This window comes from Lontra canadensis, unplaced genomic scaffold (genome assembly GCF_010015895.1).
Source record: "Lontra canadensis isolate GAN:19392208 unplaced genomic scaffold, GSC_riverotter_1.0 scaffold4, whole genome shotgun sequence".
Lineage (NCBI taxonomy): Eukaryota > Metazoa > Chordata > Mammalia > Carnivora > Mustelidae > Lontra > Lontra canadensis.
The window spans coordinates 46,359,108-46,377,556 of NW_022630998.1; the positions used below are offsets into that span (position 1 = coordinate 46,359,108).

Here is an 18,449-nt window from a genome sequence, read left to right on the forward strand (position 1 = left end):
CCGGGGGAATTCTACCAAACATTTAAAGAAGAATTAGGGGCACCTGGGTGGCTCAGTAGGTTAAGCCTCTGTCTTCAGCTCAGGTCATGATCTCAGGGTCCTGGGATCGAGCCATGCATCGGGCTCTCTGCTCAGCACGGAGCCTGCTTCCCCCTCTCTCTGCCTGACTCTCTGCCTACTTGTGATCTCTCTCTCTCTCAAATAAATAAATAAAATCTTTAAAAAAAAATTAAAGAGGAATTAATACCTATTCTTCTTAACCTGTTCCAAAAAATAGAAATGGAAGGAAAACTTCCAAACTCATTTTATGAGGCCAGCATTACCTTGATCCCAAAACCAAACCAAGAACCCAGCAAAAAGGAGAATTACAAACTAATATTCCTGATGAACACAGATGCAAAAATTCTCACCAAAATACAGCTAACAGGATCCAACGGTACAAAAATAAACTCAAAATCGACCAAAGACCTCAATGTGAGAAAAGAATCCATCAAAATCCTTGGGGCGAACACAGGCAGCAAACTCTTCAACCTGAGCCACAGCAACTTCTTCCTAGAAACACTACCAAAGTCAAGGGAAGCAAGGGCAAAAATGAACTACTGGGACTTCATCAAGATCAAAAGCTTTTGCACAGCAAAGGAAAGAGTCAACAAAACCAAAAGACAACTGACAGAATGGGAGAAGATATTCACAAATGACATATCAGAAAAAGGGCTAGTATCCAAAATCTATAAAGAACTTAGCAAACTCAACACTCAAAGAACAAATAATCCAATCAAGAAATAGGCATGAACAGACATTTCTGCAAAGAAGACATCCAGATGGCCAACAGACAGATGAAAAAATGCTCCACACCACTCATATCAGGGAAATACAAATCAAAACCACACTGAGATACCACCTCACACCAGTCAGGATGGCTAAAATTAACAAGTCAGGAAACGACAGATGTTGGCGAGGATGCAGAGAAAGGGGAACCCTTCTACACTATCAGTGGGAACGCAAGCTGGTGCAGCCACTCTGGAAAACAATATGGAGGTTCCTCAAAAAGTTGAAAATAGAGCTACCCTATGACCCAGCAATCGCTTGACCGAGTATTTACCCTAAAGATACAAATGTAGTGATCCACTGGGTCACATGCACCCACATGTTTATGGCAGCAATGTCCACAATTAGCTAAACTATGGAAAGAACCTAGATGTCCATCAACAGATCAATGGATAAAGAAGAGGTGGTATATATACACAATGGAATACTATGCAGCCATCAAAAGAAATGAAATCTTGCCATTTGCAATGATGTGGATGGAACCAGAGGGTATTATGCTAAGCAAAATAAGTCAATCAGAGAAAGACAATTATCATATGATCTCTATGATATGAGGAATTTGAGAGGCAGGGCGGGGGGTTTGGGAGGTAGAGAAGGAAAATATGAACCAAGATGGGATCAGGAGGGAGACAAACCATAAGAGACTCTTAATCTCACAAAACAAAGGGGGTGGGGGGGAAGGAGAGGGTGGTTGGGTTATGGACATTGGGGAGGGTATGTAATATGGTGAGGGTGGTGAAATGTGTAAGCTGGATGATTCACGGACCTATACCCCTGGGGCAAATAATACATTACATGTTAATAAAAATAATTAATTAAAAAGGTGTCTTTTAGTGATAGCTTCTGGTTCTACTTTAAATTCCTCTGGTTCTACTTACATTTAGGAAAAAGGATATAAAATGAATTTTAGCCTTATATTTATTCATAATTAACACCTTAAAAATCATTAACTTAAACATCTAAATAGCATTCAATATTGTTGGTTTTACATATTTTAAATGAAAATGAGAAAATTCCTGCAAAAGCTTTATTTCTACTTATAAAAAATATCTATCATATTTGGTAAGTAAATTTAAAAATCATGGATATAATGACAAAGAATATGTTTTCACTGATAAGAAAACATAGTATTCCTTTTGATCCATATTCTTAAAAGATTAAAATAAATATTCTGGTTATATTTCAAAATAAATCCTAAAGCTCCTATGAAAGAATGTATATACAAAATGCTACATATAAAAATTAGTTTTGTGATACTCAAGAATAAAGGTAACACTGCTGTCAAGGTATACTAAACCTTGTATAATGTGTATAATTGGTTATACATTATACAAGGTATACTAAACCTTGTATAATGTATAACCAAGGTATAATGTGTAAACAGAATTTCTTCCTATTTTCAAAACAAATATAATACCATAATGCATAAAACAAATTATATACAGTGTTTGTTTTCAAAGAGAAAAGCAGAAAATAAACTAATTTAATAGCATCCATATAATCTATATTCACTGCTACTATCTGTAAAATACAGAATTTTTAAAATTTTTGAGTATTAAAAAAGCTTAAACCAAATTATCAATTATCACGAGGATGAAATTTCACTAGCTCTTGATTTAGTTAAGTACAAATCCTTCAGATACTGTGATTACTTTTTCTTTTAAATTAGCAGTAATATTAACAGTAATATTAACATATATAATTGCAAAACAAATAATTTTACTAAAATGCACTATAAAAAAATAATCTTTACTATGTGGCAGACACTGTTTTTTTAACAATTTATTTATATTATATATAGAGTGCGTGCATGCTCATGACAGCAGGGAAAGGACCAGAGACGGGCAGAATCTCAAACTGACTCCCCACTGAGGGTGGAGCCTGATGCAGGGTTTGATCTCATGACCCTGGTATCATGACCCAAGCCAAAATCAAGAGTCAGATGCTTCACCAACTGAGCCACCCGAGTGCCCCACCAGACACTGCTCTAAACACAGAGAAGTGTGTTTAAGTGTGTAAGAAGGACTTCTTACTGATTCATCAGGTCTATGCATCAACTACAGAGCTTTCTATGGTTAAACTGTACTCTGGTGCTTACCCAAGTCTATACTCAAAATAGTGTCATAGAGTCTTAGTAGTCAATGCTTTTTGTTTAAGTTTCTTTTTTCCTGCCTACCAACCCTTCTCTTGTTACACTGTAAAGGTCAGGCAGGCTGAATTTGGGGTCAAATAACACAGGCAAAGTGACAAAACTGTATAAAGTCACCGATAAGTGAAAATGGCTGAATCCTATTCATGACAAAGTTGGCAATGGCTCTGGGTGAGGTTTCTATTCCTAGGTCAAGCACAAAGAAACACTGTGGATTGATCAGAGTAACACCATATTTGGTGTTCAGGTTAGGAAGAGTAGAACTAAAAGGCCTTCAGCAGAGAGTTAAGGAAAGTGAAAAGGATAATTTCCAATCTCATTCCCTGTGGTTTCTTAAAGACAGATAAAACTTTTTTAGGAGACCAGCAACAAGCAACTGGTCTACTGTCACAGTCTTCATCTTTGGGAATTTTTTCAACAATTTTATAGGGACACTAGATGATAAATGGCAAGTGGCTCTTTATTACAAAACAGATGGCATTTTGCTTATTATTTGAGATCTGTTCTGGAGAATGGGATAAAATAATAGAAAATCTGAGAAATGTGAAAGACTGATTACCTTATCTACCTACCCACTGTGACCATCCAGCAAATGAGATGTTTTCTAATTAGTTATAACAGTGTTTTAGTACACATATGTTGATCTGTCAAAAAGTTAATCTTCTTTTCTGGTATATCATTATAACTCAGTAATATTTTGCCTCTAATAAAACTACTCACTACAATGAATTCCCAGAAAACAAACAGTATAAAGATATTGCTGTAAATGCCTTCCCCTGACAATATTTAGTTAGTAGACACACAGTTCTAATGAAGGAATTAAAGCTGCTTCATGGACCACTCTTAGAGAATGGTTACTATGAATGCAAAAAACTTAATTTTTACATTTTATAAATAAATGATAGTATTCTTCAGACTGAAAAAGAATCGTAAAAGGTGCGTAAACTGCATTATATACAATCTTTATATTACTCCAGGGTTTAAATGTGAATCTCCACTGGTAAAATCTCTCACAAAACAACTCTATAAACAAAATATTGTGTTTTTTAAAAATGCAAGGAATTACATACTTGTGAATGGTAGGCGACATATAAATAAATATAAAGTATTCCCTAGCATTAATTATCAAGAGAATACATGTTCAGATTCTAAAAACAAAATAAAAAACTATTGAGAACTCATCCAAGGTGGCCAAAAGAGACTAAGACCCCACTCCTAGCAGTGTCCAGTTCTCCCATCCCATGTGCCACAAATGATGGTTCTAGAACATTATTCATGATTTTGCATGTCTATACATCAGTACTACTTAAAGAACCAATAAATATAATTTGCCAGTATTTAATAGTCTTCATGTTGTTGGTGCCTTAGCTAAATCAGAAATATGTAGAGTTCATCTGTGAACAAGTGACAGCATAAAATGATTTTGTAAAGGAACTGGATAATACCACGGTATACAGAAGCAGCTTTACAATATAATCTTTTAAATACCTTACAGAACCTACTATGAAACATAAAAACTTTACCAGACAAAGTTCAAACTTAATATGGAATTAATATTACAAGAACACTGTTTTGGCTTTAATTATTTAGTAAATTTGGTGTCTACTCTTTAATAAGCAGAAATGGTTCTAAAAAGTTATACAGAAACATATCTAAAAACTATTAAAACACTATTAAACTTGTTTGTGAATATGAGGGACTTCTGTAAAAATGGAAGGTATAATTTAAAGTCACCTATAGGGCACCAAATTATGGCTGCATTCAAAAACAGTATTATGTTCACATTTTTACACATACCAAGAAGTGGGGACATATTCTGAAATATACGAAGCAACTCTGGTGTAACACACGGGCTGTTTTCCAAAGTCACTAACCTAGGAAGAAAAACAGATGATTAAGTCTTTTTCTGTAACCATTAAGCTGTTAATAATACAACTTATTAAAAAACTGTCCCATCTAAAGGAAGAAAGAAAAATGGACAATACATAAGTTATAAAAGTTATCTTTCTAGGAAAAAAATTACCAAATTTGTCAAAATTTAAAACCTATCTATAAATCATATATTATTATTCCTATATACATAGCAAAAATAGTAAGGTAAGTAACTACATACTAAAATATTTCTAATAAAATTTTAATGATAAAGCAAAAGCATGACTACAGTCAAGGAGAGACAAAATTTGCTTTGTTTTTATTTTTCTGTCACATGTAATTCACGTGTCCTTTCAACAGACACTGGAAAATATCAAAGAAGTAATGTATAAAAAATAAAATATATATGGGTCCTGGTTTATCACAGAAGTGTGTAGCTGGTTTATCTCCTCAGTCCCCACCCAGTAAGCTGATGGAAAAAAAAACATGATTGTCACAACAGCTGAAAGAAAAGAGTAGAAGGAGATCCTATTCAAAATCTAACATTCATTATCAAAACTCTTACCCTATTATAAACAGAATGTAAGTCCTTAATCTGGTAAGAGAGTACCTACCAAACACTTGTAGAAACACGACTAATGGTGATATTTGAAACCAATCTCTTCGAAAAACAGAATCACATTTCAAAAAATATACTCTCTTTTTCATCTTGTTTACCATCACATCTATTGAGTGCACGTATGGAGGGCTCCTCGTATAATATGACAAAGCAATGATATTTTTAGACCCTTTAATTAGCTCAACAAGAACAGGATTTGATTCCATTTTTGAAGAATAAAACAGGAGATATCAAAAATTTTATCTTATTCACCTTTAAAATAATAAAGTCAAAAGAAAAAACGCAATTCGGTTATGACAGTTCAGTGAGAAAAAAATTGATGGGCATATTCTAAATCTCAGATGTTTCAAACTCTGTCATTTGATCCAAATTAAAATCCCATATCAATTTTTCCCTCCCAATGTCATTACCTTAGTAAAAAGACCATTCAGGTCATTGTCACTCTTGATGCCTATGCTGGTTCCTACAATATAAGCTATACTATTTAAAAAAGGAAAAAAATCTTGAAAAGTTTAAAGTACCTAAAAATAAAAAATAAAATGGTGTGGCATATAACTCCAACTTCAAATGAAGAATAAGAAAGTAAGAAAGAGAGACAAAGTCAAAGCACTAAAGGAATGAGACAAGTTACTATTCTTAGGAATAATCAGACAAAGTTATATGTACCAGCAACTTTAACTAGAGAAATGTAAATTTTAATGTTACTCTTCCACAAAAAAATACAGGAAACATGGATCATCAGGTAAAAAGGTATATCAATTTAACAAGTAAATGTAAGAACATGAAAATTCTTTTGAGGTAAAGCATTTTTGGTCAAATTAAAATACAAAATATATAAAAAAGCCTCATATACACAGGAAAATTTCAAAGAGAAAAGCTAAAATGTAAACATTTAACAAAGACAATTAAGTCAAATCTAAATAATGTAAGCCCCATGATATTATCAGATAAAATTTAAATGCAAAGTAATTAAAAGGTGAAAAGTTAATCAATGCATACATATATATTTCATCACATGATGCTTCACGAAAATATTTTAAATTTTAAATACTGTGTTTACTTATTAAATATTTTAACGATATACAAAAATACCAAAATTTTGTGCAGTGAATAACAGCTTTTAAAAGTTACAGATCAGGAATGCTAGAAATAAAAGGGGAAACTGATACAAAAGAACTAGATGGATATTTTAATAAACCAGTGTCAAAATTAAGAAGTAAAACACTGATTTGAACTATACAACCTACTAGTTAGGATAAAGAATGCATCTTTGATATCATCATTACTATTGATATGAATATCTGACAAAAGCAAAGCCTACAGTCATTAAAATTTATATTAATTTTTAAAAAATTGAACAAGTGGTATGTTGTATTTACAATGCAGTAAATCTAGACCTGAATCATACATTTCAGTATGAGCAAAAAATAAATGAGATTGAGTCAAAGAAGACATTAAAAATCCATAATGCTACCACCAAAATAAAAAACAGGACGTTCTCTATCAAGACTTATGGGAAATAGGCAGTTATAATCCAAGACAAATTCACAGCTTGACATGTTTTAGCACTTAAGAAAAACAAAAGTAATAAAGTAACCATTTTTATAGCTTTAAGAAAATACACCCATCTAAGTGTAGGAAGTAAAAAATCTGAAGGAGAAATAATGAAAGGATAGAAACATAAGAAAACTCATAAAATCTAACATGTACTTCTTTCATATTAATAAAAAGAAAAATCTCTAATAAATGTACTTTTAAAAGAGGTAAAACAAAAAAACTGCAAATAACAGAGATAAGGGAAATGTATATAAGGCTTTTTTTAAATTAATATTATAAGGTATTAAGTACCCAGACTGTAACAGACAAGGAAAATCAAAACCCAAGTATGTATAAACTAAAAACTAAGAAACAAGCTGAGAATATTAACAAACTGTGACTCACTCCTCAGCCAAAGCCATGAATCCATTTTCAGTTGCCTTTATTACTAAATTTTCAAATCATCCAAAGAGTTACTGTATTATAGAGATCATTCCAGTATGAAAAAAAAAATCACTTTTGAAAACTGATAAATTGGTAAAAGAAACATGACATTGATATGAAATCAGATAGCATCACAAAATATGGACTACCAATCCAACTCATTTATAATTAAAGGAAGAACATAAAATCTGATAAAACACCAGAATACAGACTTGTATGACATAGTAAAAGTAGAATTCACCCTAGTAAGAGTTTATTTCAGGAAGTAGGTTTTTTAAAGAGAACAGTTTTGGGGGTTTTTATTTTGTTGTTTTTTTAAGACTCTAAATCTCCTAAGATGATGGCAAAAGGCAATCAAACTGTTTTTTTTTTTTAATGATGAAGAGCATATTAAAATCAATAGTATATAGCTGATGCTTATTGTTGACCAGTCTCCATTACCACACCGTACTTCATTTAGAAACAAAAAAACCTGAACAAAAAACCTGTTCAAAGTTTGCTCAAATTCTGTTTAAAAATATTGTACAGTATCACATGTTTATGTTTGTTAAGAAGAAAAAAAATTAACAAGCTAAATCACAGAAGGTAGGTCAAATGACAAAAAGTTAAGGTAAGTAGAAAGAGGAAATGATAAATGTAAGAGCACTGATAAATAAGAAACAAAAATACAACAAAGAGAATCACATCCAAAGGTTGGTTCTTTGAGAAAACTAGTAATACTAAAAAATCTCTAGCACGTTTAGCACGTTGAATCAAGAGGAGGAAAAAACTTGACCTGGGAAATAACCACATAATCAGTCTGAAGAGTTTTACTTGGTATATGTGACCACAAACATCTCTTGCTACTGATAATCCCTAGTAAGTTCAATTTCCCACTCTCCAAGATAACTATTTACATCTTTTTTCTCCACAAATCCCCTATATCTTATACACATTTCAACTCCAGCCATAACACTATGCTGATGGCTACAGTTCACATTTATATAAGAAAAAGTAATCTATTTAATCAAACACTTCCTATCTCATCCCACCATAATACAAAAATCCATCTTCCTGCCCCCAGTTAAAATGGATGAAGTACCCCAATGCTACTCAAAAAAAACCTACATGCTAAATCCCATCCCTTCTTGCCTCCACTTATATCACTCTTGAGCTTCTCCCATCCCTCCAGATCTTGCATTCCCCATACTAGCCAACTGCTGCCCAATTTCTATACATCTCTTCATAATAAATGCTCCTGAAATTGTTGATGCTCGCAGTCTGTACTTAATTTCAATTCTAACTTACTACTTTACTGAAACCGCTCCTATCACCTCCATGGGCCAAATCCACTTCTTCGTACTCCTCTAACAAGGACAATCAGCAATATTTGGACCGCTCTGTTGTTCAGGAAATAGTCTCTTCTCTCGGCTTGGTTTCCCTCCTCTATCACTATGTGATCTTGGAATGTTTTAAGTTCTGTGGGATTCTGAATGTTCTATACCTGGCCTTTCCTTCCTAGACAATCTCAATGATTCTCAGGCTTTCAATGTAACATACAAGGTGCTTATCACTCTGCAAACTCTCTCACCCTCACAACAACAAAATGAGGTAGGAATTATACTTCCTTATTTTATAGATAAGGAAACAGAGTCTCACAGACAATGATTACACATCCAGTGCAGTGGTATAACTGGGATCGACACCTATATCTAATTCCAAAGATGAGTTCTAACTTACTAACTCTAACCATGTGTACCCTGGTTTGACTTAAAGAATCTTAACTACTAAGCATTTTGGCAAAAGAAAAACAAAAAAGCCCACAAGTATTCTCATGATTTCATTTTTTCCACATATAACTAAAGGCTAGGAAAAAAAGAGATTACTATTAATAAAGCAAGTACTTTTATTATTACTTGTTCATGTAATCCTTAAAAAATTTATAGACCTTTAATAAACACATTAATATTCTAAGTCTAAAAAACATATATATACATATATGCTAATATACTGTTAAGTATTTGAGTCTATCTCATTATTATAGCTAATATTTTTAGCTCTTTTAACAGTTTACATCATCTATTATCTACATATTTACAGAAATGTGCCAGGGACTAATGTTTTAATTTGTCATCTAGAGTAGGGATTCACAAACTACAGCTCATGGGTCAAATATAACCCACATCCTTTCTGTAAATGATGTTTTACTGGAGCACAGCCATTTTACATACTATCTATGACTGCTCTGGCATAAAAACAGCAGAGGTAAATAGTTAAGATAAGAGACCATGTAGCCTAGAAAGCCTATAATATTTATTGTCTGCTCCTTTACAGAAAAAGAATGCCAATATCACATCTAAAGTAATCCATCCTGTACAAATAAAAATATGTGAATATAAAAGGTTTCAACACATGCTAATTTGCAAATGAACCATTCAAAGTCATTTAAGTTCAAACAACATAACCCAGAATATATGAGGAATCCAACTTGTGAACTGAGTATCTACCTGTTTTAAAATTGTTCATGTAGTATTCTGCTACAGATCATTAATTTTGCAACAAAGACAATTTCTAAAAATGAAAAAAAAGGTTCATTCCTAAACATCTAAAAAAATACTAAGGGAGGAAGGAAGGTAGGAAAGCAGAAATGTTCAGTTTTTTCTGTGGTTTTTTCTGTGGTTTTCTTTTTTAATTTTAATAGTCAGTTTATATCAGAATGTTTAAGCCTTTCCTGTATTATAATTGGCCCCACAGAAAATTGTTGCTATGCATAAGATAAACTTAGTAAAGCAAAAGGATTTTCCATGTTCTAGCAGAGTTCCTTAACATAGTGGTCAGTCACTACAGGTCTGTAGTACCAAGCCACCTCAGAAACAGAATTTTTCCTTTTTACTTCTCAACATGACATACTACTCACTTGGTAAAATAACTAGTCAAGACAAAGTAGACTCAGCATTTGGTGCTGAGGTTATAGTATCTCAGTACTTTACTAGGTAAGATAGTTAAGAGGCTGAAAAATAACTCAACACCCCCTAAAACATCCCATCTAACAAGCTGCAAGTTTTATGTCATTTTTAGTTTTGAAAATTTATTGAGCTCTCCCCATTTTACATTTCAAATTTGCAAACATTAAACGCACCCAAGTTCTTACTGAAATTACCCCTTTCAACTTTGACTCCTATGAGCCTACACTGAGCGACAGTTGCCAAGAAGAATAGAGCTATTATGTTACCCAGTTTAAGAAAAGCGATTTCATGTTTTTGTTTTTAAATGCTGATATTTTAAGCCCTGTTACATGACCTTTGCTTTACTGGCATGAGAGTATGGAAGACCAGGGGAAAAAAAAATCCAGGGTATCAAATTTTTCCTCTTACCATAATTCTAAACCATCTTCCAGAAGATAAACGTGTGGAGGCTGGGAAACATCTGTACTCAGCTGAATAACTGGGAGCAGGAAAGGGTACAGGTTCTTGCTGTCTGCTCCTAATCCCTATGGGAAGTATAAATAAAACTTAACATAAAACACACTAAGATCCCACCCCCACCAAAAAATAACCTATCATATAAAAAGGTCCTAAAACAAACTTACAAAAAATAAATCAATCAGATTTTCTGGGATGGTCCTAGAAACAAAGCGAGTTCTGTTTACAACTGAAAATCAAGTAGCAAAAAGTACTATTCAATTGCCTAATGATAATAAAACCATACATACCAAGGCTATACACATCTGTTCATTTTAAGAGATTCCATATATATTTTCTCTGACTACTTAAGAAGTACTAACACTGCAATAATAAATCTATAAATCGTCTCTAAATGAACCCAATCAAAATATTCATCATTAAACTGTATCATAGTATATTCATATCCCAGAATACTGAGGAGTCAATGAAAAAGGATTAGGCATGGAATGAAAACAACCTCAACAATAATTACTAACTGAATCTAAAGGTGTAAAAGTGTATAACAACTGCATAATTTTTTAAAACCTATATACATATGAGTTATATGCATAAAAATGTTGCTTGGGAGCATACAGAAAAAATTAACACTAAACATAGGAAGGGGAAAAGGATGCTGGAAGAGGGTAAAAGAAGAGATTGTTTCCTGGGTTTTATAAGCTTTTCTTTTTCAAATGAACAATTTTTGCTCATATTAATGACCTAAGAACACAAAGATGGAGGAAGAAGAGGGGGTTTACTCTAAGGTTCTAGTTTGCTTAATTACTGTCTTACAGAGGCTGACTCAGGGAAGCACACTGAGTCTAAGCACTCTACAAGAAAATGAAATGGATAAAAAGTCAATTTCTAATCCATAATAATCTCCATAATCTAATAAACACAGAAAGAAAACTAATAAAGCATCAAACACCTCCTTATTTAGAAAATGATTCAAATATCAATATAGTTTATAGGAAATTACAGTACAACTTGAAAGACCTTACGAAAGATGTTTTTAAAGGAAGAGAATTATTAAAATGTCACAATTAACGAAGTAGTATACTGGACTTTAAAATGTAGTTTAATTTCAGTCTCTATAGTTCAATCTTTAATAGAACAATAACAACAAAAAGAACATCAAGATAAACCAGTCAAGTTCATTTTGATTATCAAGTAGACTTAAAATCCCCTAGGAAAATGAGAATCCATCTACTTACTTAGTACACATACAATAAGCACAAGTTGCTAGCTTTAGCCAAGCGAAAGTAAGCAACTGCTAAACATGTAATATTCTCTTGGTCAAAACCCGAAGACATTCACCTTTGCAGTCTAATGACCTGAAGAATGTGTCCAATCCCAGATACTCAGCTTTAAATAAATTTGAATATTCTCTCAGCCCACAGTTGTAACTATAAGACATTGTCCACAACACTATGAAATAATCACAATAGGACATTGTATACAATACTAAAAAAGCTCAAAAGTAAATTCAACAGTTACTAAAATTATCAGAAATGCTTCAAGGGGCAGAAATCATATGATACAATACTATACTATACTATACTATAATTACATAAGACAAAAGGGAAAATGGAGTGAAGGGTATTCTGTACTTACTATCTTTTCAACAGACTGTGAATATATATTATTATTTCTTTTTAGGCGAAGGGGGGAAAAAAGAATAATACCCCCTAAATACTGGCATTCCCCAGGGCATTGCTTTTGACTGCCTTCTCCTGTGCCATCTGCATGCTGAAAGTGTCCAAATCTATTATCTCCAACCCCCTATCTCCTTATTCCAGACACAGGACATCATCACGTAGAAGCCAGTTCAAACTCTTAAGTTGACGACTGAACCAACAACTCACTATCTTCTAAAACTGGCTCCTCTCCCTACATTTCCAAACTCAAGTGATCTGAACCATTAGTGATAAATGGTATCTCAACCACCTCCTCGTTCCTCTCCTCACCCAACATATAAACAATCCTTCATTCTCTCTCATATTTTTCTAATCTTTTCCTTTCTCTCCATGGCTTTTCCTTCAGATCCTCATCATTTCCTTCACGGTTAACAGATAGTCTCCCAAATACTTTCCTTGACCTTAATTTTACTCCATTCCAAACCCTGCCCCCACTGGCACCCTGATTACCTTTCTAAAATAAAAATGATAACATTCCTTGTCCTGAACTTCAGGAGATGTTCTTTTGATCTTCCTGACCCTAAACCCAAGCTCTGTATTATGTTCCAGCTACACCAAACAACTCAGTATTAGCAATACTATGTTAACATCTGAAGAAAGCTGACCGATTTAATGCATGCATTTACTACTGTTCTGTCAAGAACCACTGAAAGAAACTAGGAGGATGTGCCTTAAAGATCTATAACCATAAGTACAAAGATGGCATAAAGAAAGATAAAAGCTGTAAAGACAAGTGGTAACTGACTTAGCAAAGTCAGAAAACCAAAGCTCTAAGCCAGCAGTAAAATAACAGCAAGAGGCAACATGATTTACATTACAGAAACTCCAAAAGACTCAAAAACTGGTAGTGCCAAGTACTTTGGGAAGAAGGAGGTTAAAGATCTGGTATTAAAACCAAGAGGACCTCCAGAAAGTGTTCACAAAGCAGTGTGCTGCCAAGATTTCATGCAAGTCCACAAACGAACCACTGGCCCTGTTCGATCCTCTGATAAGGTAGAACAAATGCTCTCCAGACAGGGAGATACCAGATAATCGAAAGGACTGATATTATGCAAAAACAGGGAGCTGTAACATGCAAGAGGGAAACTGAAAGATATTTTACTGAGGAAAGACCTCAAAAACATGGATCATCCCCCACAAAACAACCCAGGTAGATTATATCCTAAAGGAAAAATTCAGAATTCCTAAGTTTCCCATACATTTTCAACCCTCTCCATCAGCTTTTTAGTGCCCTAAATTTATATAGACAAAATGGTGATGGTTCTTCAAGCTGGGTGATAGTTACCTAAGGGCTGATTGATTATACTGTTCTTCCTTTTTCTGTGTATGCTTCAAATTTTTCACAGGTTAAAAATTAATAACAAAAGCAGGTGATCAATGATCAATAGATGATCTCTTCAGTCAGGGACTACTAGTCTGGGTTCTCAGAATGTAAAATATGAAACAAAAACAGAAACAAATATACTAATATTTCCCTGTTAAGTTTGAAAAGCCCAAGGATGGCAGTGTTTTCTACAAAATCAAACTTAACAATAACCCTTAGTATAATCTCCTACAATGACTGAAAAGCACATTTTAAGCTACAGTCTCAACTTTAACATTAACCATTATAAGCCTTCTCCAAGAAGGGCGGATGACCATTTGGCTCGAACCCTGCACCTCTGGCCTAAACAAAAACACAGGGTACAGAACAGTCATGATTAAAGAAAAAGGCCCTACACTATACTCCAAACATTCCCTTCAGGTTACTCTGGCTTCCTAAGACTTCCTGAGGTGAAAATGCCTAAGGAGATAAGAGAAGCTGATTTTCTTCACACCTCCACCACAAAACTCTCAAACTGAACTTAAAAACACATTCTAGCAGAGATATAATATAAAAAATGTGGGATCACTCTTCATTCTCTTACTTATGATAGCAGTAACCTTATCATAGCCTTTGCATCCTCCTCTGTAAAAGGGACATAATCTTCACAGAAGATCACAAGAATTAAATGGCAGATAAAGAGATGGAGCTGCCTGGGGGGCTCAGTGGGTTAAGCCTCTGCCTTCAGCTCAGGTCATGATCCCAGGGTCCTGGGATCGAGTCCCGCATCGGGCTCTCTGCTAGGCAGGGAGCCTGCTTCTTCCTCCCTCTCTCTCTCTCTCTCTCTGCCTGCCTCTCTGCCTACTTGTGATCTCTCTCTGTGAAATAAATAAAATCTTAAAAAAAAAAAAAAAAAAGAGATGCCACATGAGACAGTTTTTAAAAAGAAAGTGATTTTTAAAAAATTTTGGGGGGCACCTGGGTGGCTCAGCCATTAAGCATCTGCCTTCAGCTCAGGTCATGATCAAGCCCTGCCTTGGGCTTCCTGCTCGGCGGGAAGCTTACTTCTCCCTCTCCCACTCCCCCTGCTTGTATTTCCTCTCTCGCTGTGCCTCTCTCTCTCTCTGTCAAATAAATAAATAAATAAAATCTTAAAAAAAAAAAAATTTGTATCACTATTCATCTATCTGAAACTGCCTCATCTATCTCAAACTGCCTTAGGTAGGAATCTGTAACTGTAAAACCCATCCACAAATATTTACTGAAAGAAAAAAATCTACAATTCAAAAGAAGTGTTATAGGGCCAGAAAAAGATTTTTAAAAAACTAATGTTAAAATGTTTTTTACCGCAATTTTTAACTTAATAGAAAATTTGTCAAGTAGTAACTATTAACTTAGATTTCTCTATTGGAAAATCTATCATACCTTGGGGCAAGATCAATAAAATCATTCGAGCCTACCTGGATCCAGATAGTTTGAGACTTGGCATTAAGCTCTTCCCTCTCTAGTCTCTCACCACCAGAATGTAATTCACTATAACTGTTCAAATGACACCTACACAGTTCTGTTCACTCTGAAATTTTAGATCTCTCTACCCACTACACAATGCGACACTCAAAGTCAAGATGCCTAAAATCATATTCACTCCTTCCTTCAAAAGTAAGTCACCTGTTTCCTTACCTTCCCCATTGAGGAAAGGGAAAATTTTATTTTAAATCACAAAAAAAGAGGGAAAATGGAGAGTAAATTTATGCAGAAAAGCCCTAAAAAACAAGGAAAATACATGGAAAGTACAATGAACTGCACAAATCATGAGTCTATCACCATGGGAGTCTGCTACATCTAATGAAAGAAAATGTTTTTAAAACCGTGAGAGACTCTTAGCTGTAGAGAACAAACTTCAGGTTGCTGGAGAGGATGGGGTAACTGGGTGGTGGTTATTGATGTGATGAGCACTGGGTGTTATAACCAACTGATAAATTGTTGAACACTACATCTAAGACTAATGATGTACTATATGTTGGCTAATTGAATTTAAATAAAAAAAAAAAAAGTAGAGAGTATTTTCCAGATGTCAAAAAACATCTAAAGTCAACACACAAAAGTAGTTTTTAAAAGTGTTTAGATCACACATGAAAAACACAATAAGTGAGAGGCCCTTCACTACATTAAAGTAAACCACATGAGAACAATGATTAATTTTTAAAAAGAAAAAAAAAAAGCCCAAAACCCTAGAATCTTAAATACAGAGAACTGGTGGTGGCCAGAAGGGAGGTAAGAGGATCGGCGAAATATAAGGAAGGGGTTAAGAGGTACAAACTTCCATTTATAAAATAAATAGGTCCCAGAGATTAGAAGTACAGCATAGGGAATATAGTCACTAATACTATAATACAAATGTACGGTGACAAGTGGTAACTACACTTATTGTGTGAGCACCGAATAATGTGTATGACTGTCAAATCACTATGTTGTACACCTGAAACTAACACTCTATGTTAATCAGACTTCAATTAAAAATATATATATTAAATTAAGTGGGGTGCCTGGGTGGCTCAGTGGGTTAAAGCCTCTGCCTTTGGCTCAGGTCATGATCTCAGGGTCCTGGGATCGAGCCCCACCCACATCAGGCTCTCTGCTTGGCAGGGAGCCGGCTTCCCCCTCTCTATCTGCCTCTCTGCCTACTTGTGATCTCTGTCTGTCAAATAAATAAATAAAATCTTAAATTATATACATATTAAATTAAGAAACTGGAAAGTGACTTACCTGAACAAGATGAATAAGTGTTGTCAGAATAGCACATCTCAACATATTGTGCTCTTCACTCTGCTTCCAAAGAAGAGGCAAATACTGTACCAGACATCCTACATATGGTCGTATCTATCACAACAGAAGTAGGGGAAGCAAAAGAACTGTATTAGGAAAGAAGGCAATTTCCTTCAAGAACCACTGACACAACATTATTAAGTCCCAGGCAGGAAATAGTTAATATTTACTAAATGAAATGTATTGTGCATACATCTTTTTAAAGGTAAATCAGATATTACACAAAGACACAAAGCTCTATGGTAAATATTTTTAAAGAATTTTAAATAACTATCAGATATACTGCAAGAATTAAACTTTAGGAAAACAACATAATACAGCCAGTTATCTACAGTTTAATAGAAAATGCTGCTATATCCTGGATCTTTTTTAGCAACAGCACTGTCTTTAAAAAAAAAAGTCAGCATTTACTCATATATTCGACAATTATCTGATGGCACCTTCCAGAGAACAAGGCACCAGAAAGAAAAGAATGCAAAGGTAGACATAAAAATCTTGCAATGAGGGGAGCCTGGGTGGCTCAGTGGGTTAAAGCCTCTGCCTTCGGCTCAGGTCATGATCCCAAGATCCTGGGATCGAGCCCCGCACCAGGCTCTCTGCTCAGCCGGGAGCCTGCTTCCCTTCCTCTCTCTCTGCCTGCCTCTCTGCTCAAATAAATAAAATCTTTAAAAAAAAAAATCTTGCACTGAGAAAAGATCAGTAGAATGATAAAGGTGTACAAGAGGTATAGTGAAAACATTGAACAAAATCCTTTTTAAAAGACACAATTGTTAAGACCACCATGGACTAAGCTAACCAGTTTTGAAAATATACCAAGACACAGTACAGCCTGACAGTGAGTTTCTTAAAAAATAAAAAGGATCTACACTGAAGCTGGACAGCGATCCAGTCTCTTGGTTTATGGTTACAGTACCTGAAATTGCTCTGAAGAGTAAGCTTCGTGATAAACAGAAATACTAGACATTCACAACTTCAGTAATATCTCTTTCAATCCCATGAATTAAAATTAAAAGGTGCTCCCAGAAAAAATGAGATTTTCCCTTTTTTGCTTTTAAAACACCGTATACACTAAAAGAATAGTAAAAAATGTGCAGAATTGCTTGCCTCTTAGGATGCGAGGGAGGCTACAGAAAGACAAGAAGTTAAATATTTGCCCAAATATTTCTGTGAGATAAAACTGAAGAATTAGGAGACTCTTTATTATATATCACCTATTTGCAAATTTTGACTATTATTTATTGAGCACTTAATCTAGGTAAGTGCTCTCTATCCTAAAGATCACTCTAATTAGCTTATAAAAGCAGGCCAATTAGTATGTAAAACCACAGGTTTCAAACAACTTGACTCACTCATACTTAACACTATATAACAGCATATTCTACTGACATAGAAAATAAACTGATTCTGGTTTTGATAGTCAAGTGAGAACCCTTTCAAAGAAGGGCTAAAAAAAAGTATATGCTCTTAATTATACATAAGGTAGGAATTGAAACCCAAGTACCCAGGTACATTTGTAAGTCATAAAATATTTACATCCCAAACTTAGCTGTACATTGGAATTCATGATATTCTAAATTAAAATTAATGCTTCAAAAAAAGAATTTCAATAATCACCCACAGAGTTACTGCTGTAAAATACATCCCCCAAAAATGGGGCACAGGGCTGGGGATTAGCAAATAAGAGTGAGGACATGAGAGGCAAACACATTCCCTTAGGATAAAAGTGAAGATCATAAAAAAAAGAAATCTGAGG

At 34.3% G+C, this 18,449-nt stretch overlaps 1 protein-coding gene across 4 annotated transcripts in view; it reads right to left on the reverse strand.

Annotated features, from left to right (window-relative positions):
- Positions 1–18,449, reverse strand: part of IPO11 (importin 11) — a 210,335-nt gene that overhangs the window by 104,995 nt on the left and 86,891 nt on the right. For all 4 annotated transcript variants that reach the window (XM_032849849.1, XM_032849832.1, XM_032849839.1 and 1 more), the window contains 3 exons: positions 16,637–16,750; positions 10,802–10,917; positions 4,775–4,851 (listed from right to left, as the gene is read on the reverse strand). In XM_032849849.1, coding sequence (XP_032705740.1) covers positions 4,775–4,851; positions 10,802–10,917; positions 16,637–16,750 — 307 coding nt within the window. The remainder of the gene's footprint in view (positions 1–4,774; positions 4,852–10,801; positions 10,918–16,636; positions 16,751–18,449) is intronic.